This window comes from Gigantopelta aegis, chromosome 12 (assembly GCF_016097555.1).
Source record: "Gigantopelta aegis isolate Gae_Host chromosome 12, Gae_host_genome, whole genome shotgun sequence".
Lineage (NCBI taxonomy): Eukaryota > Metazoa > Mollusca > Gastropoda > Neomphalida > Peltospiridae > Gigantopelta > Gigantopelta aegis.
In genome coordinates this window covers 46,138,090-46,161,051 of record NC_054710.1, presented here as the reverse complement: position 1 = coordinate 46,161,051, position 22,962 = coordinate 46,138,090, and the positions used below count along the sequence as shown (strand labels likewise).

The 22,962-nt window shown below is 34.1% G+C and overlaps 1 protein-coding gene across 1 annotated transcript in view; it reads right to left on the bottom strand.

Moving 5' to 3' along the window:
• LOC121386104 (trehalase-like) overlaps window positions 1-22,962 on the bottom strand; it is a 35,501-nt gene that overhangs the window by 6,000 nt on the left and 6,539 nt on the right. The window contains exons 3-10 of the mRNA XM_041516902.1: window positions 22,752-22,773; window positions 22,414-22,555; window positions 19,533-19,620; window positions 18,308-18,408; window positions 16,383-16,475; window positions 11,737-11,976; window positions 6,154-6,203; window positions 828-1,028 (exon numbers count right to left, since the gene is read on the bottom strand). Coding sequence (XP_041372836.1) covers window positions 828-1,028; window positions 6,154-6,203; window positions 11,737-11,976; window positions 16,383-16,475; window positions 18,308-18,408; window positions 19,533-19,620; window positions 22,414-22,555; window positions 22,752-22,773 — 937 coding nt within the window. The remainder of the gene's footprint in view (window positions 1-827; window positions 1,029-6,153; window positions 6,204-11,736; window positions 11,977-16,382; window positions 16,476-18,307; window positions 18,409-19,532; window positions 19,621-22,413; window positions 22,556-22,751; window positions 22,774-22,962) is intronic.

The following is a 22,962-nucleotide window of genomic DNA, read 5'->3' as shown; positions in this document are numbered from 1 at the left end:
CGGAGGGGGGAGGGGGGTTGGGGGGGGGGGGTCTGACTGAGACCAAGGGCCAAGATTTTAGTGGGGTTTGGGGGATTTACTACCAATAATATTTTTGATTCAGAATTATTGGGTAGGGGTAGAGCCCACCTCCCAGCCGCCTGCTCCGCCTTGCCTTTAATACTCTTTTATTAAAATTGTATCTCTGCACAAGGCAGAGTCGAAATGATGTTTTAGGCAAACTTGTCATTGCTCCCGTGATCCACTAGCATGTGCTCGTTCTTAAGAGGACTGCCACTCACTAGGTGATCCGTAACAGGATGTTTCATCGCTACTGCACCGACCGTAGGACTGCCACTCACTAGGTGATCCGTAACAGGATGTTTCATCGCTACTGCACCGACCGTAGGAGGACTGCCACTCACTAGGTGATCCGTAACAGGATGTTTCATCGCTACTGCACCGACCGTAGGAGGACTGCCACTCACTAGGTGATCCGTAACAGGATGTTTAATCGCTACTGCACCGACCGTAGGAGGACTGCCACTCACTAGGTGATCCGTAACAGGATGTTTCATCACTACTGCACCGACCGTAGGAGGACTGCCACTCCTAAGGCTAGCCTACAAATCCCAAACGTGCACAGGATAGAGGTCAATGGAATGTAGACAGCTGTGATGGCATACAGAGTCTTGGTTGATAGGAAATGGAAATGGAAATGTTGTATTTAACGACGCACTCAACACATTTTAATTACGGTTAGATGGTTGATGGAGACTATATACTTGTTATATTGTCAAACTTGGCTAGACGTCTCACAAGAGTGCTGACTGATCGACACTAAATACCTGTTATATTGTAAAACTTGGCTAGAAGTCTCTCGTTCATACACATGATGCCGTTCAGATCTACTGGTACTATATCCTTTATCACTGTTGATTGGAGTTCAGGCTTAGACAGCGCATCATCCTTAAACCACCGAGTACTGAAGTCCCAGCCACTTTCAGCCGCGGAGGCCAGGTTAGAATACAACGTGGATTTCTCTTCGTCTACAAACATGGCAAATTAATAAACAGAGGTAGAGGAATACACGGTGGATTTCTCTTCGTCTACAAACATGGCAAATTAATAAACAGAGGTAGAGGAATACACGGTGGATTTCTCTTCGTCTACAAACATGGCAAATTAATAAACAGAGCTAGAGGAATACACGGTGGATTTCTCTTCGTCTACAAACATGGCAAATTAATAAACAGAGCTAGAGGAATACAAGGTGGATTTCTCTTCGTCTACAAACATGGCAAATTAATAAACAGAGCTAGAGGAATACAAGGTGGATTTCTCTTCGTCTACAAACATAGCAAATTAATAAATAGAGGTGGAGGAATACAAGGTGGATTTCTCTTCGTCTACAAACAGCAAATTAATAAATAGAGCTGGAGGAATACAAGGTGGATTTCTCTTCGTCTACAAACATGGCAAATTAATAAATAGAGTTAGAGGAATACAAGGTGGATTTCTCTTCGTCTACAAACATGGCAAATTAATAAATAGAGCTAGAGGAATACAAGGTGGATTTCTCTTCGTCTACAAACATGGCAAATTAATAAATAGAGTTAGAGGAATACAAGGTGGATTTCTCTTCGTCTACAAACATGGCAAATTAATAAATAGAGCTAGAGGAATACAAGGTGGATTTCTCTTCGTCTACAAACATGGCAAATTAATAAATAGAGCTGGAGGAATACAAGGTGGATTTCTCTTCGTCTACAAACATGGCAAATTAATAAATAGAGCTAGAGGAATACAAGGTGGATTTCTCTTCGTCTACAAACATGGCAAATTAATAAATAGAGCTAGAGGAATACAAGGTGGATTTCTCTTCGTCTACAAACAGCAAATTAATAAATAGAGCTGGAGGAATACAAGGTGGATTTCTCTTCGTCTACAAACATGGCAAATTAATAAATAGAGCTAGAGGAATACACGGTGGATTTCTCTTCGTCTACAAACATGGCAAATTAATAAATAGAGCTAGAGGAATACACGGTGGATTTCTCTTCGTCTACAAACATGGCAAATTAATAAACAGAGCTAGAGGAATACAAGGTGGATTTCTCTTCGTCTACAAACATGGCAAATTAATAAACAGAGCTAGAGGAATACAAGGTGGATTTCTCTTCGTCTACAAACATGGCAAATTAATAAATAGAGCTGGAGGAATACAAGGTGGATTTCTCTTCGTCTACAAGCATGGCAAATTAATAAACAGAGCTGGAGGAATACAAGGTGGATTTCTCTTCGTCTACAAACATGGCAAATTAATAAACAGAGCTGGAGGAATACAAGGTGGATTTCTCTTCGTCTACAAACATGGCAAATTAATAAACAGAGCTAGAGGAATACAAGGTGGATTTCTCTCTTCGTCTACAAACATGGCAAATTAATAAATAGAGCTAGAGGAATACAAGGTGGATTTCTCTTCGTCTACAAACATGGCAAATTAATAAATAGAGCTAGAGGAATACAAGGTGGATTTCTCTTCGTCTACAAACATGGCAAATTAATAAATAGAGTTAGAGGAATACAAGGTGGATTTCTCTTCGTCTACAAACATGGCAAATTAATAAATAGAGCTAGAGGAATACAAGGTGGATTTCTCTTCGTCTACAAACATGGCAAATTAATAAATAGAGTTAGAGGAATACAAGGTGGATTTCTCTTCGTCTACAAACATGGCAAATTAATAAATAGAGTTAGAGGAATACAAGGTGGATTTCTCTTCGTCTACAAACATGGCAAATTAATAAATAGAGCTGGAGGAATACAAGGTGGATTTCTCTTCGTCTACAAGCATGGCAAATTAATAAATAGAGTTGGAGGAATACAAGGTGGATTTCTCTTCGTCTACAAGCATGGCAAATTAATAAATAGAGCTGGAGGAATACAAGGTGGATTTCTCTTCGTCTACAAACATGGCAAATTAATAAATAGAGCTGGAGGAATACAAGGTGGATTTCTCTTCGTCTACAAACATGGCAAATTAATAAATAGAGCTAGAGGAATACAAGGTGGATTTCTCTTCGTCTACAAACATGGCAAATTAATAAATAGAGCTGGAGGAATACAAGGTGGATTCTCTCTTCGTCTACAAACATGGCAAATTAATAAATAGAGCTGGAGGAATACAAGGTGGATCTCTCTTCGTCTACAAACATGGCAAATTAATAAATAGAGCTGGAGGAATACAAGGTGGATTTCTCTTCGTCTACAAACAGCAAATTAATAAATAGAGCTGGAGGAATACAAGGTGGATTTCTCTTCGTCTACAAACAGCAAATTAATAAATAGAGCTGGAGGAATACAAGGTGGATTTCTCTTCGTCTACAAACATGGCAAATTAATAAATAGAGCTAGAGGAATACACGGTGGATTTCTCTTCGTCTACAAACATGGCAAATTAATAAACAGAGCTAGAGGAATACAAGGTGGATTTCTCTTCGTCTACAAACATGGCAAATTAATAAATAGAGCTGGAGGAATACAAGGTGGATTTCTCTTCGTCTACAAGCATGGCAAATTAATAAATAGAGCTGGAGGAATACACGGTGGATTTCTCTTCGTCTACAAGCATGGCAAATTAATAAATAGAGTTGGAGGAATACAAGGTGGATTTCTCTTCGTCTACAAACATGGCAAATTAATAAATAGAGCTGGAGGAATACAAGGTGGATTTCTCTTCGTCTACAAACATGGCAAATTAATAAACAGAGCTAGAGGAATACAAGGTGGATTTCTCTTCGTCTACAAACATGGCAAATTAATAAACAGAGCTAGAGGAATACAAGGTGGATTTCTCTTCGTCTACAAACAGCAAATTAATAAATAGAGGTAGAGGAATACACGGTGGATTTCTCTTCGTCTACAAACATGGCAAATTAATAAATAGAGCTAGAGGAATACAAGGTGGATTTCTCTTCGTCTACAAACATGGCAAATTAATAAATAGAGCTAGAGGAATACACGGTGGATTTCTCTTCGTCTACAAACATGGCAAATTAATAAATAGAGCTAGAGGAATACACGGTGGATTTCTCTTCGTCTACAAACATGGCAAATTAATAAATAGAGTTAGAGGAATACAAGGTGGATTTCTCTTCGTCTACAAACATGGCAAATTAATAAACAGAGCTAGAGGAATACACGGTGGATTTCTCTTCGTCTACAAACATGGCAAATTAATAAATAGAGCTAGAGGAATACACGGTGGATTTCTCTTCGTCTACAAACATGGCAAATTAATAAATAGAGGTAGAGGAATACAAGGTGGATTTCTCTTCGTCTACAAACAGCAAATTAATAAATAGAGGTAGAGGAATACACGGTGGATTTCTCTTCGTCTACAAGCACGGCAAATTAATAAATAGAGCTAGAGGAATACAAGGTGGATTTCTCTTCGTCCACAAACATGGCAAATTAATAAATAGAGCTAGAGGAATACAAGGTGGATGTTCCTCACAAAGATAAACAGGAAGGAAATGTTTTATTTAACGACGCACTCATTTTATTTACGGCTATATATCGCCGTGAATACAGGGTGGATTTTCTAGGTTACAATTAATAAACAGTGAAAGATTAGAGTGGATTTTCCTCACCCCCAATCAATAAATAATGAATATATAGTGGACAAATGAATATAGAATAAGCGTTTCTCATTACAATGAATAAACTGTAGCCGATAATACAATCTGGATTCTCCTCTTGCAAGTAATAAGCAATTGTAGATGAATACCCTTCATTATAATGAATAAACTATGACCGATAATACAATCTAGAGTTTCCTCTTGCAAGTAATAAACAATTGTAGATGAATACCCTTCGTTATGATGAGTAAACAGTGACAGATGAATACAGGGTTGGTTTTCTACAATACAGTTAATAAATTGTGTAAGATGAATAGAGTGGATTTTTTTCTTATTTCAATAAATAAACCGTGTTAAATAAATACAAAGTGGAATTTCGTATAATAGTGAATACAACTTGGCATAAGCATGAAGGGTGAATCGTTCTCATAACAATAAACTGGAATCAAATGAATTTATAGGCTGGATTTTCCTCATTACAATCGATAAACACAATTTGCTGATGAAAAGAGGGTGGATTTTGCTCACAAAGTTAATTAGTAGCAGATGAGTAATGGGTGGATTTTCCTCATTACAATCGATAAACACAATTTGCTGATGAAAAGAGGGTGGATTTTGCTCACAAAGTTAATTAGTAGCAGATGAGTAATGGGTGGATTTTCCTCATTACAATCGATAAACACAATTTGCTGATGAAAAGAGGGTGGATTTTGCTCACAAAGTTAATTAGTAGCAGATGAGTAATGGGTGGATTTTCGTCATTACAATCGATAAACACAATTTGCTGATGAAAAGAGGGTGGATTTTGCTCACAAAGTTAATTAGTAGCAGATGAGTAATGGGTGGATTTTCGTCATTACAATCAATAAACACAATTTGCTGATGAAAAGAGGGTGGATTTTGCTCACAAAGTTAATTAGTAGCAGATGAGTAATGGGTGGATTGTCTTCACTAAACAAACACATGAACAAAGTCTGATGAATACGGGATGCATTTTGTTACAATTACTAAACATTCAAATAAATATACGGCGGATTTTATTTACCGATGAAGTGTGGAATGCATTTATTTTTGCGTTAATTTTATTTTATATATATTTTATAATATATTACAATAAATAAATAAATAATAATATATTACAATAAATAAATAAATAAAGTCCGGTGAATACGGGATGCATTTCGTTACAATTACTAAACAGTTTAATAAATATAGTGTGGATGTTCGTTACTGTGGAAAACAGGGTTTTTTTGTGGTTTATTTGAGTATATGTATTGTTTTTTATTACATTACATTACAATTGATTTGATTTGATTTATTTTGTGTGATATGATGTGTTATGTTATGTTGTGTATTTTATTTTATTATATTTTATTTTAATATATTTTATTTTATTATTTTATTTTATTCTATGTGATGTGATATGATGCGATGTGATGTGAGAAGTATGAACAAGTGAAGTACAAAGATGGACTGGTAAGAATACAATGTATGTAATAGCCAGTTGGCAGCGTAACGCACAATGACGTACCAGTCGGCAGATGGGCTGCGGTGGCCGTGTCTTCTCTGAATGATTCTGGTCTACAAAGAAAAATTAAAAATTTGTTTTCTTTAACGACATCACTAGAGCACATTGATTAATTAACCATCGTCCAGTGGATGCCAAACTTTTGATAATTCTAACAGAGTGAAAACCTGCTACATTTTTTCATGAGCAGTAAGTGATGTTTTTTATGCACTTTCCCACAGACAGGACATCATATACCATGTTCTTTGATATACCAATAGTGTTTCCTAGCCTGTTGATATGTTCGGTACATTTGTAATTCTTCCTTTCAATAAACATTAATATGAACTACCTTGGTCTTTTGACATTTGTAATTCTTTCATTCAATAAACATGAATATGAACTACCTTGGACTATTAACATTTGTAATTCTTCCATTACATAAACATGAATACGTTACTTTGGACTATTGGCATTTGTAATTCTTTCATTTACTAAACATGAATACGTTACCTTGCACCATTGACATTTGTAATTCTATCATTACATAAACATGAATACTTTACCTTGCACCATTGACATTTGTAATTCTATCATTACATAAACATGAATACTTTACCTTGGACTATTAACATTTGTAATTCTTCCATTACATAAACATGAATACTTTACCTTGGACTATTGACATTTGTAATTCTATCATTACATAAACATGAATACTTTACCTTGCACCATTGACATTTGTAATTCTATCATTACATAAACATGAATACTTTACCTTGGACTATTAACATTTGTAATTCTTCCATTACATAAACATGAATACTTTACCTTGCACCATTGACATTTGTAATTCTATCATTACATAAACATGAATACTTTACCTTGGACCATTGACATTTGTAATTCTTCCATTCAATAAACATGAATACGTTACCTTGGACTATTGACATTTGTAATTCTTCCATTCAATAAACATGAATACTTTACCTTGGACTATTGACATTTGTAATTCTTCCATTACATAAACATGAATACGTTACCTTGGACTATTGACATTTGTAATTCTTCCATTCAATAAACATGAATACGTTACCTTGGACTATTGACATTTGTAATTCTTCCATTCAATAAACATGAATACGTTACCTTGGACTATTGACATTTGTAATTCTTCCATTACATAAACATGAATACTTTACCTTGCACCATTGACATTTGTAATTCTATCATTACATAAACATGAATACTTTACCTTGGACTATTGACATTTGTAATTCTTCCATTCAATAAACATGAATACTTTACCTTGGATTATTGACATTTGTAATTCTATCATTACATAAACATGAATACGTTACCTTGGACTATTGACATTTGTAATTCTATCATTACATAAACATGAATACTTTACCTTGCACCATTGACATTTGTAATTCTATCATTACATAAACATGAATACTTTACCTTGGACTATTGACATTTGTAATTCTACCATTACATAAACATGAATACTTTACCTTGGACTATTGACATTTGTAATTCTATCATTACATAAACATGAATACGTTACCTTGGACTATTGACATTTGTAATTCTATCATTACATAAACATGAATACGTTACCTTGCACCATTGACATTTGTAATTCTATCATTACATAAACATGAATACTTTACCTTGGACCATTGACATTTGTAATTCTATCATTACATAAACATGAATACTTTACCTTGCACCATTGACATTTGTAATTCTATCATTACATAAACATGAATACTTTACCTTGGACTATTGACATTTGTAATTCTATCATTACATAAACATGAATACTTTACCTTGCACCATTGACATTTGTAATTCTATCATTACATAAACATGAATACTTTACCTTGGACTATTGACATTTGTAATTCTATCATTACATAAACATGAATACTTTACCTTGGACTATTGACATTTGTAATTCTATCATTACATAAACATGAATACGTTACCTTGGACTATTGACATTTGTAATTCTATCATTACATAAACATGAATACTTTACCTTGCACCATTGACATTTGTAATTCTATCATTACATAAACATGAATACTTTACCTTGGACTATTGACATTTGTAATTCTTTCATTTACTAAACATGAATTGACATTTGTAATTCTATCATTACATAAACATGAATACTTTACCTTGCACCATTGACATTTGTAATTCTATCATTACATAAACATGAATACGTTACCTTGGACTATTGACATTTGTAATTCTATCATTACATAAACATGAATACTTTACCTTGCACCATTGACATTTGTAATTCTATCATTACATAAACATGAATACTTTACCTTGGACTATTGACATTTGTAATTCTTTCATTTACTAAACATGAATACTTTACCTTGGACTATTGACATTTGTAATTCTATCATTACATAAACATGAATACTTTACCTTGGACCATTGACATTTGTAATTCTATCATTACATAAACATGAATACTTTACCTTGGACCATTGACATTTGTAATTCTATCATTACATAAACATGAATACTTTACCTTGGACTATTGACATTTGTAATTCTATCATTACATAAACATGAATACTTTACCTTGGACTATTGACATTTGTAATTCTATCATTACATAAACATGAATACTTTACCTTGGACTATTGACATTTGTAATTCTATCATTACATAAACATGAATACTTTACCTTGCACCATTGACATTTGTAATTCTATCATTACATAAACATGAATACTTTACCTTGGACCATTGACATTTGTAATTCTTTCATTACATAAACATGAATACTTTACCTTGGACTATTGACATTTGTAATTCTATCATTACATAAACATGAATACTTTACCTTGGACTATTGACATTTGTAATTCTTTCATTTACTAAACATGAATACTTTACCTTGGACTATTGACATTTGTAATTCTATCATTACATAAACATGAATACTTTACCTTGCACCATTGACATTTGTAATTCTATCATTACATAAACATGAATACTTTACCTTGGACTATTGACATTTGTAATTCTATCATTACATAAACATGAATACTTTACCTTGGACTATTGACATTTGTAATTCTTTCATTTACTAAACATGAATACTTTACCTTGGACTATTGACATTTGTAATTCTATCATTACATAAACATGAATACTTTACCTTGGACTATTGACATTTGTAATTCTATCATTACATAAACATGAATACTTTACCTTGCACCATTGACATTTGTAATTCTATCATTACATAAACATGAATACTTTACCTTGGACTATTGACATTTGTAATTCTTCCATTCAATAAACATGAATACGTTACCTTGCACCATTGACATTTGTAATTCTATCATTACATAAACATGAATACGTTACCTTGGACTATTGACATTTGTAATTCTATCATTACATAAACATGAATACTTTACCTTGCACCATTGACATTTGTAATTCTATCATTACATAAACATGAATACTTTACCTTGCACCATTGACATTTGTAATTCTATCATTACATAAACATGAATACTTTACCTTGGACTATTGACATTTGTAATTCTATCATTACATAAACATGAATACTTTACCTTGCACCATTGACATTTGTAATTCTACCATTACATAAACATGAATACTTTACCTTGGACTATTGACATTTGTAATTCTATCATTACATAAACATGAATACTTTACCTTGCACCATTGACATTTGTAATTCTATCATTACATAAACATGAATACTTTACCTTGGACTATTGACATTTGTAATTCTATCATTACATAAACATGAATACTTTACCTTGGACTATTGACATTTGTAATTCTTCCATTCAATAAACATGAATACTTTACCTTGCACTATTGACATTTGTAATTCTATCATTACATAAACATGAATACTTTACCTTGGACCATTGACATTTGTAATTCTATCATTACATAAACATGAATACTTTACCTTGGACTATTGACATTTGTAATTCTTCCATTCAATAAACATGAATACTTTACCTTGCACTATTGACATTTGTAATTCTTCCATTCAATAAACATGAATACTTTACCTTGCACTATTGACATTTGTAATTCTTCCATTCAATAAACATGAATACTTTACCTTGGACTATTGATATTTGTAATTCTATCATTACATAAACATGAATACTTTACCTTGGACTATTGACATTTGTAATTCTTCCATTCAATAAACATGAATACTTTACCTTGGACTATTGACATTTGTAATTCTATCATTACATAAACATGAATACTTTACCTTGGACTATTGACATTTGTAATTCTATCATTACATAAACATGAATACTTTACCTTGGACTATTGACATTTGTAATTCTATCATTACATAAACATGAATACTTTACCTTGGACTATTGACATTTGTAATTCTTCCATTCAATAAACATGAATACTTTACCTTGCACTATTGACATTCAATAAACATGAATACTTTACCTTGGACTATTGACATTTGTAATTCTTCCATTCAATAAACATGAATACTTTACCTTGCACTATTGACATTCAATAAACATGAATACTTTACCTTGGACTATTGACATTTGTAATTCTTCCATTCAATAAACATGAATACTTTACCTTGGACTATTGACATTTGTAATTCTATCATTACATAAACATGAATACTTTACCTTGGACTATTGACATTTGTAATTCTATCATTACATAAACATGAATACGTTACCTTGGACGATTGACATTTGTAATTCTATCATTACATAAACATGAATACTTTACCTTGGACTATTGACATTTGTAATTCTTTCATTTACTAAACATGAATACTTTACCTTGCACCATTGACATTTGTAATTCTATCATTACATAAACATGAATACTTTACCTTGGACTATTGACATTTGTAATTCTATCATTACATAAACATGAATACGTTACCTTGGACTATTGACATTTGTAATTCTATCATTACATAAACATGAATACTTTACCTTGGACTATTGACATTTGTAATTCTATCATTACATAAACATGAATACTTTACCTTGCACCATTGACATTTGTAATTCTATCATTACATAAACATGAATACTTTACCTTGCACCATTGACATTTGTAATTCTATCATTACATAAACATGAATACGTTACCTTGCACCATTGACATTTGTAATTCTATCATTACATAAACATGAATACTTTACCTTGCACCATTGACATTTGTAATTCTTCCATTACATAAACATGAATACTTTACCTTGCACCATTGACATTTGTAATTCTTCCATTACATAAACATGAACACTTTACCTTGCACCATTGGCATTTGTAATTCTATCATTACATAAACATGAATACTTTACCTTGCACCATTGACATTTGTAATTCTTCCATTACATAAACATGAATACTTTACCTTGCACCATTGACATTTGTAATTCTTCCATTACATAAACATGAACACTTTACCTTGCACCATTGGCATTTGTAATTCTTCCATTACATAAACATGAACACTTTACCTTGCACCATTGACATTTGTAATTCTACCATTACATAAACATTAATACGTTACCTTGCACTATTGATATTTGTTCCGTACTTGTTCAGCACATACTGTTTTCCACTTGTATTGACTGCTGTCGTTCGATTGGTCATCCAGAAAATGTATTCTTTCTCCAACAGAGGAAGCGCCTGTTTGAGAAACATGACGTCACCAGTTGCCCTGTAGTAAAGGTCTACCATTCCAGTTAGAAGTGGGGGCTGAGATCGACGAGTGTAGTACACCCGGAGACCGTTTGGGACGAAGCCAAACCTGCAATGATATAATTGTAACAGGGTAATTTTATCATGTTTATTACATACCTATTCAATAGTACTATAGTGATAAAGACATTTTGAGACCGTGTGATAACTTTATTTGTATCGCATATATGTGCCATATGGACCGGAACTTTTAAATGGCGGAATTCCCTTTTTCTTTTTACTGCAGTTAGCGCCTTTTATTTTATAAACGTCACATATGATTTACAAATGACGTCACATTGTATTTGAAACATTACCAAAGGCTGCCGCAGAGTATGATTCTTAACGTTAAGTAAATCCATGAAAGGAGTTTTGATCATAGATTTAACAAAGTGTTGTTATGACGTTAAATTAAAAACCGTTTGTGTAAAACATAAAAGAACGTATGTAATAAATACAGAACTTCACATACGTTGTTTTCGCTTCCTATTTATTGCACTCGTTTATTTTGCGAACGAATATACCACTCGACTGCTACGCAGTATCGTGAACTATATTCTTGCGCAAAATAAACTCATGCAATAAATAGGAAGCGAAAACAACGTATGTGAAGTTCTATATATGTATGTCATTTATTTATTATATGTACCGGTATTTGAGATTTGGAATCATGGAATTTACCATTGGTCTGTTATCTTGTGTAAACCTGAATTACGTTTTCAAATTGTAGAGAGAGGCCTTGATATAGGCATTTTGCCGGTTGGCCAATCCCCAACCAGCATTATAATTGGGAATAAATATTGTTTAAACTATATGTATTTTAGTAGTTTTATTTCAGAACTCATACCAAGCTACCAAGCTTTTCACTACTCACCTGAACACATACATGCTCTCTGTCAACCCTTTCCCTTTGTGTGTTAGGCAACATACCTGGGTAAAATCTGTACAACCCTTACATTCTGGGCATTCCAACTCAGACTTTTGAGATAGACAAAACATACCAGTTTAGTAGTTTTTAAGTGTTGACGTTACCAAGATTTAGAAGATCAAATTAAGATTAGTAAATATATAAAGTATTACAATGTTAAACTGGTAGCATGTAGTTTATAGAATTAAATATAATTAATGGGTTTAATATATAAATCAAAATATGTTATGAGTTATGAGTATTTGTACGGTTTATGTACACTGTATTAGTATTTATATAGTGAATGTGTTGTAAAAAATGTTGTCTTTCGATTAAATTAGTATTTATGTATTGAAAGTGCGATATAATATATATATAATTAGATTATAATTAGAAAGGTAGTATTCTTTCTCCTAAACTATATGTTTTATACATAAACGAATTGCTAAGCGAGTTAAGCGGATCAAAAAAAGGAACTATGATACTTGATGTTCACGTATCTTGCCCCACACATCTATCACAAATTCTATAAAACATGTTGGCATCACTTTGAATAAAAATCTAAATAACTGGGATCGAACCTTACAAGCATGTAAGACTATCAAGTCTACAAGTATGGTACTTTTGCAATCAGGGTGTCACCCACGCGGCCTAAATCCAGCTACAAGTGTAAAATTAGTTAATGCTCTTTGCTTATCCAAAGCTCTATGGGTGTGAACTATGGAACTCTATTACCAAAAGCGAGTTATTAGCACTAGAAAGGGCCTTCAGATTTGCAATAAAAAGTATTCAGGGTTTACCAACAAGGACACGAACAAACATATGTTTAGGGTTAATTGGTACTATTTCAGTTGAAGCAAAAATAGACACTAATAAACTATATTTCCTAAGACATCTCCTTCGCTTACCTACATGGACGTTACACTATAAGGTTATAACAAGCAGATTATTATGTTTAAAAAATATGTGCATTTCTTCTCCAGTTGGATTTGCAGCAGACATACATAGGATCCTTTGCAAATATAAATTAATTGCATACTTAAATGACTACTATAAAACGTCCATATTTCCTCCCAAACAAATATGGAAAATAATAGTGAAGAATTGTGTCTTCGAGTTTGAGGAAACAGAATGGAAAAGACAAATATCTGTAACTCCGGATACTAACCATTTTCTACAAATCCACCCAAACCTACAAATACATAAAGCATGGGATTTTTCTCGTTCAAACCCTTTGCTAAAAGAACAGGCACATCATGTTATAAGTATATGCGCTACATGGAGGCCTCGATCATCTCAAGGTTTTTGTTCCCTTTGTAATTTACATTACTCCGATCTTCTTATACATGTTATAATTAGTTGTCAGTATTTATCTAAAACCAGAGATGACTTTTGGTGTTCAATCTTAGATATTGGTCCAATTGAGCTAAGCACAGAATTGCATTATCTTTCAGACGAGGCGTTCATTACTCAATTACTATCTTGCAATCCGCCCTTAAACCTTGATAAAGATACCACGAAATCCTATGTTGAGATTGTCATAGAATTCATATATTTATTAAGTAAAACATATTTTAACACGTTAATTAATAACTGAGATACAGTGCACAGTAAAACGGCACACCTTGTGTGCATGTACAATTGTAAAATACATTTAATATTATGTTTATTTTGAAAATCGTTTTCTTTTAATTCTTCTCTGTAGTTATCACTAATATGTATACTTGTTTGTCTCTGTGCTGTAATTATTTCTTTGTATGTATATCTGTATATCTGTTGTTTTGTTGTTACAACTCTGTTTAAGAGGAATAAAGAATATATATATATATATATTGTTTGGCGACAGTTGTGAAAGCCGACAGCAGTAACGTGGTATGTTTTTTCTTTTCTATAGTTAATCGATATGACTGCAGACAAGCGGACAGGCAGTCTTACAAAGCTTGAATGCTAAGTAATCCTCACACCGTCACGCACATAACCACACACCACATAGCAAACACCTAGTTGAAAGTAGACCATCATGATAAACTTCGACAGAACGTCAAATGCGAAATTTATTTTGATAAGTAAATTTTTGAAAGTAATTTTTGCCTTTGCAAATACCCAGACCAAGATACATATAGTTTTAACTGATGTCAGTAGTTGCATCTTTATAATATGGCACAGAGTAAACTAGCAACACTGGTTATTTGGTCTATGAAGGCATACCTGTGTTTTGTTAAAAACATGTCTACAAAAGCTATTTAATGAAATCTATATAGACCTTGACATGCATTAATAGCTGTTTTTAAATACAGTGAACAACTTGTTACAAATATAATCCGTATGTCAATTTTTAAAATTTGTTTATTCTTTTATTTGTTTATTTCTTTTTATTTATTTCTAATCATTCTCTTCTTCTTTTTTTTCATTTCTTGATTTCTTTTAATTATTTCATTTATTTATTTTAAATTACATTTGGGCATGATATTAAATGGTATAAATACTATATATAATAGAAAAAAGAATAGGATTTTTAAGGTGGTCCAACCTTTTGTAAAACATTTTAATAGTTAAAGTTTGATTTTATTTAACGACACCACTAGAGCACATTGATTACTTAATCAGCTATTGGGTGTCAAACATTGGGTAATTCTGACACATAGTTATCAGAGGAAACCCGCTACATTTTTCCTAATGCAGCAAGGGATCTTTTATATGCACTTTCCCACATCGGGTGCACTGGCTATAACGAGAAATAGCCCAATAAGTTCACCGACGGGGGTCGATCCTAGACCGACCGAGCATCAAGCGAGCGCTTTGCCACTAGGCTATGTTCCGCCAGCGTACAAAATAAATTACCTACCATCATACCAACAGATATATTTGTACTAAATAAATTACCTACCATCATACCAACAGATATATTTGTACTAAATAAATTACCTACCATCATACCAACAGATATATTTGTACTGCATTGTAAGATGTTTCCGACTTAAAAAATATTTCTACGATTAAACTTACATATTAAATATATGTTTTTGTTTAGAATATCAGTGTCTGTATATTCAATGTGTTTCTACCCATAGACAGGGTAGTACATACCACGGCCTTTGATAAACCAGTTGTGGTGAACTGGCTGGAACGAGAAATAGCTCAATGGGCCCCCCGACGGGGATCGACCCCACAACGACTGCGCATCGATCGAGCGCTCTACCACTGGGCTACATCCCGCCCCCTTGCTAGACTAACTGATGTTAATTATGGCGGTCTGATATTGTCAATAGATCTGATCATTTCTTCACTGGCCACAGCACTATTGTTTTGTACGTATTGAATAGTCAATATAGTATACTGTAGGAAGGGGCGGGGAGTGCTGGGAACAATTTTGGGGTTTGTACTATTACGGTTACCTGTCGACAACATCAAGGAAATTCTAAACAATTTTGATGTTTGTACTATAACCGTTACCTGTCGACAACATCAAGGAAATTCTGAACAATTTTGATGTTTGTACTATTACGGTTACCTGTCGACAACGTCAAGGAAATTCTGAACAATTTTATTGTTTGTACTATAACCGTTACCTGTCGACAACGTCAAGGAAATTCTGTAGCATGCCTTTGACAGTTGTGTTCATTTCACACAGTATCAGACCCTGGATTATCCAATAGGAATCCCTGTAACAAACAATATTCAATCATAAAATCATATTACATGTTCACTTGTATAATAAGTAAATATATATTTGTGTGTGTGTGTGTGTGTGTCTCTCTCTCTCTCTCTCTCTCTCTCTCTCTCTCTCTCTCTCTCTCTCTCTCTCTCTCTCTCTCTCTCTCTCTCTCTCTCCGTGTGTGTGTGTGTTTGGTGTGTAAATGTAAGTGGATACAACTCTATCAACAACTATAAAGTATTTAAGCAAGCAGCATGCATACATGTAGCTAGGAAGGAAGATACATGTTTTTAAGACAAACAGACAGACTGGCATACATTCAGGTAGGCAGACATCCAAGTGCGCCATGACGATGACCTAGACGTTACAGACAATCCGTCCACTGAAATGAATACTAACGAAACCGATTTCTGCCTGTGACGTATATGTTAACATTGGAAATGCAAATGCCTTTCGAAAATATCTTTAAACGTTTTTAAGCTTTAGGGTTTTTTTTTAGATATTATGTGAGAAATAGAAAAGTATGCACGTGTTCTCTACATGCCATTTAAAGGGACATTCCTGACTTTGCTGCAATATTTAAGATGTTATCGATTAACAGAGACTTTTTAACGATTGTAATTAAGCATCAAATATATTTTTCTGCATAAAATATTAGTGGCTGTATATTAAACGTGTTTCTGATCGTTCTAAAATTTGTACCAAGTTAAATTTCATTTTATTTAATAAAATAAATTTTTGTACGTACGAAATAGTTCGAAGACAAAATCCATTTTGGGTTTCTTACAAATATTAAGATGACCAGAAACACATTGAACATACAGACATAGAGAATACTAAACGAGTCCCCGTGAGAGACCGTTTATATTACAACGAGTGTGTTTTCGATCGTACATCACGAGCGGAAGCGAGTGATGTACGATCGACAACACACGAGTTGTAATATAAACGGTCTCTCACGGGGACGAGTATAGTATTCTATTTATTACAACGCGCTACATTATTAATTTGCGTCGCCAAATATATTTTTTGTCTCTCACTAAACAGGACACTGAACGTAAACAAAACAGCGGAGTGATTCAGAGCGCATAACCCTTCTTTGCCTATGCACTCTTTTTATACTATTAAAGTATTTATGCTTTCGCAATGTCATAGAGTCCCTCCATCCCAAAAATAAAAATAATTAAAACAAATAACACACACTAGTAGTAAACAGCTGTAAATTGTAAAGCATGTGTATACTAAAAAGCAAACATATACACAGGAATTGAAATAATTAGTTTTGAATTTGAATGACGTCAGTATTCCAATGACGTCACTTTTCATTTCCTTACAATAACTATAAATTGGGTACATGACGTTTCCGTTTTAAGAATGCTGGAAAAATTTCAGTGCAAAATATTTTTTGAACAACACACCTGAATGTGTTTGAAGAAAATCTTGTGATTAAAACATTGTACCTTTTACTAAATATGGCTTTCAGGTGAAATTACGGTAAGATATGCTACATTTATTATGTACAAAGCCAAAACAAGGGTGCGAAAAGTGATCGGAGGTCATGACCTCTCAAAAAGCATATCTGACATTGTGGGATATGAAAAATCTCTCACGGGTATCTCCGTCACCGCAGTGTAATAAACTGATATTCTAAACAAGAAAATATATTTAATCTGTAAGTTTAATCGTAGAAACATCTTACAATGCAGCAAACTCAGGAATGTCCCTTTTATTAAAAAGTATCGCAACACGCACGTTTTAAAAAAACCCTCGTAAAATCTTATCTAACATATTATTATATCTATGTGATAATCACAAACCATGGCAAAAGTGAGTACTCACCAGTAATATGCCTCTCTGAATCTGCCCCCGGGAACGATAAAGGGGTGGGTGACGTACAGCAGGGAATATCGGTCGCCGTTGTCGCGTACATCTTGTTTAATCTGAACACAAACATCGGTTAGAGCTATGATGTCATACAATATTTTATAGCTACATAGCTTTCTATGAAGTCATTAATTCAAAGCAGGTATGTTTCTAGCCATTGAAAGTCCTAAATTTACCTGTTTTCTTACAACACACAATATATATACAATTTTCCTTGAAGCAAATAGTCCAATATTGTCTTGGTAGTACCATGGTTAGCACTAAAAAATTAAAATAAATGAACATTATATTTAAAGTAACATTCCTGAGTTTCCTGCAATTTTTAAGATGTTATCGACTAACAGATACTTTTTGACGACTGTAACTACATATCAAATATATTTTTTTGCATAAAATATTAGTGGCTGTATATTAAACGTGTTTCTGATCGTTCTAATATTTGTACTAGGTTAAATTTCATTTTATTTTTCTAAAATGTTATTTTTTCGTACGTACGAAATCATTTGAAGACAAAATCCAGTTTGGGCTTCTTATAAATATTCAGACGACCAGAAACACATTGAATATACAGACACTGATATTCTAAACAAGAAAATATATTTAATATATAAGTTTAATCGTAGAAATATTTTTTAGTCGGAAACATCTTACAATGCAGAAAACTCAGGAATGTCCCTTTAAGAATACAGTACACGTTACAAACGTTTTGTCCAACCACACGTCAACATGAGAAAAATGAAAATCTTAAAGGAACTGTCCCGAGTTTTTTTTTACACTGTAATATGTTTACTACCAACAGACAGTGTTTGAGGACTAGTGTTGAATATCAAATATAATTTATCAGTGTCTGTATAAACAAGGTGTTTGTTGTCCTAATGGTTGTAGTAGTCCAAACAAGATTTTAACTTCCAATAATTATATATATTACGAAGTAAAATGTAAAGTGACTGCTATACACATTAGCACACATCGGATATATAGACACTGATGTTCTAAACAAAAACAAAAACAAAACAAATGTATTAAGTATATAATATTAAACGCTAATATCTTACAATGGCTGCAAACTCAGGACAGTCCCTTTAAACTCGTGTGTGTGTGTGTGTGTGTGTGTGTGTGTATGTGTGTCTCACGCGTTTCACGGACGTTTTCCGTAGACACATCTTAAACTCTCCATTACCTTTCTGCCGAGAACTTTCCACAAGCCACACAAAGATTTTCCAAAATTGCGCAGTTTTCCATCGGCCACACCGGAAAGGAATTGTGGACTATAATATCAACAAAGTTAAAACATTGAAACATGTCATCATGAATCTGAAACTGCTATTTGTTTACTACAGGAGCATATTTCACAAAACATCGTAAGTTTACGTCTGCTATTAGCAGTTATACCGGTCATACGTTTACATGTGTTTGGCATCTATTTCACTAAACATCGTAAGTTTACGTCTGCTATTAGCAGTTATACCGGTCATACGTTTACATGTGTTTGGCATCTATTTCACTAAACATCGTAAGTTTACGTCTGCTATTAGCAGTTATACCGGTCATACGTTTACATGTGTTTGGCATCTATTTCACTAAACATCGTAAGTTTACGTCTGCTACTAGCAGTTATACCGGTCATACGTTTGCATGTGTTTGGCATCTATTTCACTAAACATCGTAAGTTTACGTCTGCTACTAGCAGTTATACCGGTCATACGTTTGCATGTGTTTGGCATCTATTTCACTAAACATCGTAAGTTTACGTCTGCTACTAGCAGTTATACCGGTCATACGTTTGCATGTGTTTGGCATCTATTTCACTAAACATCGTAAGTTTACGTCTGCTACTAGCAGTTATACCGGTCATACGTTTGCATGTGTTTGGCATCTATTTCACTAAACATCGTAAGTTTACGTCTGCTACTAGCAGTTATACCGGTCATACGTTTGCATGTGTTTGGCATCTATTTCACTAAACATCGTAAGTTTACGTCTGCTACTAGCAGTTATACCGGTCATACGTTTGCATGTGTTTGGCATCTATTTCACTAAACATCGTAAGTTTACGTCTGCTACTAGCAGTTATACCGGTCATACGTTTGCATGTGTTTGGCATCTATTTCACTAAACATCGTAAGTTTACGTCTGCTACTAGCAGTTATACCGGTCATACGTTTGCATGTGTTTGGCATCTATTTCACTAAACATCGTAAGTTTACGTCTGCTACTAGCAGTTATACCGGTCATACGTTTGCATGTGTTTGGCATCTATTTCACTAAACATCGTAAGTTTACGTCTGCTACTAGCAGTTATACCGGTCATACGTTTGCATGTGTTTGGCATCTATTTCACTAAACATCGTGTTTACGTCTGCTACTAGCAGTTATACCGGTCATACGTTTGCATGTGTTTGGCATCTATTTCACTAAACATCGTAAGTTTACGTCTGCTACTAGCAGTTATACCGGTCATACGTTTGCATGTGTTTGGCATCTATTTCACTAAACATCGTAAGTTTACGTCTGCTATTAGCAGTTATACCGGTCATACGTTTGCATGTGTTTGGCATCTATTTCACTAAACATCGTAAGTTAACGTCTGCTATTAGCAGTTATACCGGTCATACGTTTACATGTGTTTGGCATCCATTTCACTAAACATCGTAAGTTTACGTCTGCGATTAGCAGTTATACCGGTCATACGTTTAGATGTGTTTGGCATCTATTTCACTAAACATCGTAAGTTAACGTCTGCTATTAGCAGTTATACCGGTCATACGTTTACATGTGTTTGGCATCTATTTCACTAAACATCGTACGTTTACGTCTGCTATTAGCAGTTATTCCGGTCATACGTTTACATGTGTTTGGCATCTATTTCACTAAACATCGTAAGTTTACGTCTGCTATTAGCAGTTATACCGGTCATACGTTTACATGTGTTTGGCATCTATTTCACTAAACATCGTACGTTTACGTCTGCGACAAGCAGTTATACTGGTCATACATTTACATGTGTTTGGCATCTATTTCACGGAAGACATTTACATAATTGTGGAAGATGGAGCATTTTAAGAACAAACGAAAATTAAATATGTGTACTTCAAACTATATTAATTTTCTATTAGTAGTAATAAGAATCATCATTTAGTCGTAGATTTAAGTTTACGTGCCAAACTAGGCGTACGATGTTTTGTGAAATTGGGTCCAGATCTGTTGATTTTTATTTTTCCATTAGGCATATGGGTTCGCTAATTACATTTACACGCACACGCACACACACAAGCACACACACATACACGCGCACACACAAACACATATACACACACACATAGACACACACACACCACACACACACAAACACACGGACACACACGCACACACGCACATACATACACATACACACACTTAACCACACACACATACACACACACACACATACACATACACACACATACATACACACACAACATACATACACACAACACAGACAGACACACACACAGGCACACATACACACACATGCACACACACACACACACATACAAACACACACAGACAAACACACAGACAGACAGTCACACACACACACACACACACGCATGCACGCGCGCGCGCGCACACACGAACGCACGCACACGTATATATATATTTGCTTTTCATGATAAAATGAATTCGGTAAAAAGACTGTCAACATAGGTTACATATTCAGAAGACATTGCTGTTTTTAACAGACACAAAAACTGATAGGGTAAAAGTTGAATAATTAAAAATAAATTAATATTCGCATATATTTCTTGTTATTCAGTAAACTTAGGGTAGTGATACACAGATTACGTAACTTGCAATATACACCCTATGTAAGTTGCTTTTCAACTAACATTCACTTCCATACGCAGTTTTATAATTCACACAAGCTATAATTTAATTAAATACCATATCGATAACTAATGGGATACAACGAATATGCAACCAGTTGACTAAAGGACTTCTCAGAACAAAGTGTACGTATATATTTTCAGATACTATTTTGTTGGTTTATCAGAATAAAAAAAATAAAAAAATAAAAATACTTGTCCACGAAATCGGTCGGTTCCCACGTCTCGAACTCGGTGCCGGGTCCTTCAAATGACGTCTGCACGAAAGCGCGGACTTCTGTTTTGTTTCCGAGCGACCCATTACGAATCAGCGATGCAAAGTTTTCCAAGACGGTATCTGTGAATAAGACAGTTCCAGTCAGCGAGTGTTGTTAAAAAAGACTAATTAGTAATTCAGTATGTGAATACATGTTAATTTTTTAAACACTAGCCGGGAATCAAACCCACAGTGCGCCGGAACTTCCTATAAAACTAAGCTTTAAGCTCGGCTCAAAATTCCTGTCCTGGATGGAGGAGCCGGCTGGGGTCAGCACCTGTGTCCATGACAGGCTTGCGCTAAAAAAAACCCACGTTTACTCTGAATGTGCACGTTAATCCCTATACCATACCATGCCATACCATAGGCTCAAACTACCAACTGTCACGACGAAGTTGTCCAGTTCTCCGATCTCACGACTTCTACGACTATCCAATAGCTAGTCTGGGCGCTCTCACACCTCGAGTCTCGTCGTATACAACTCCTAC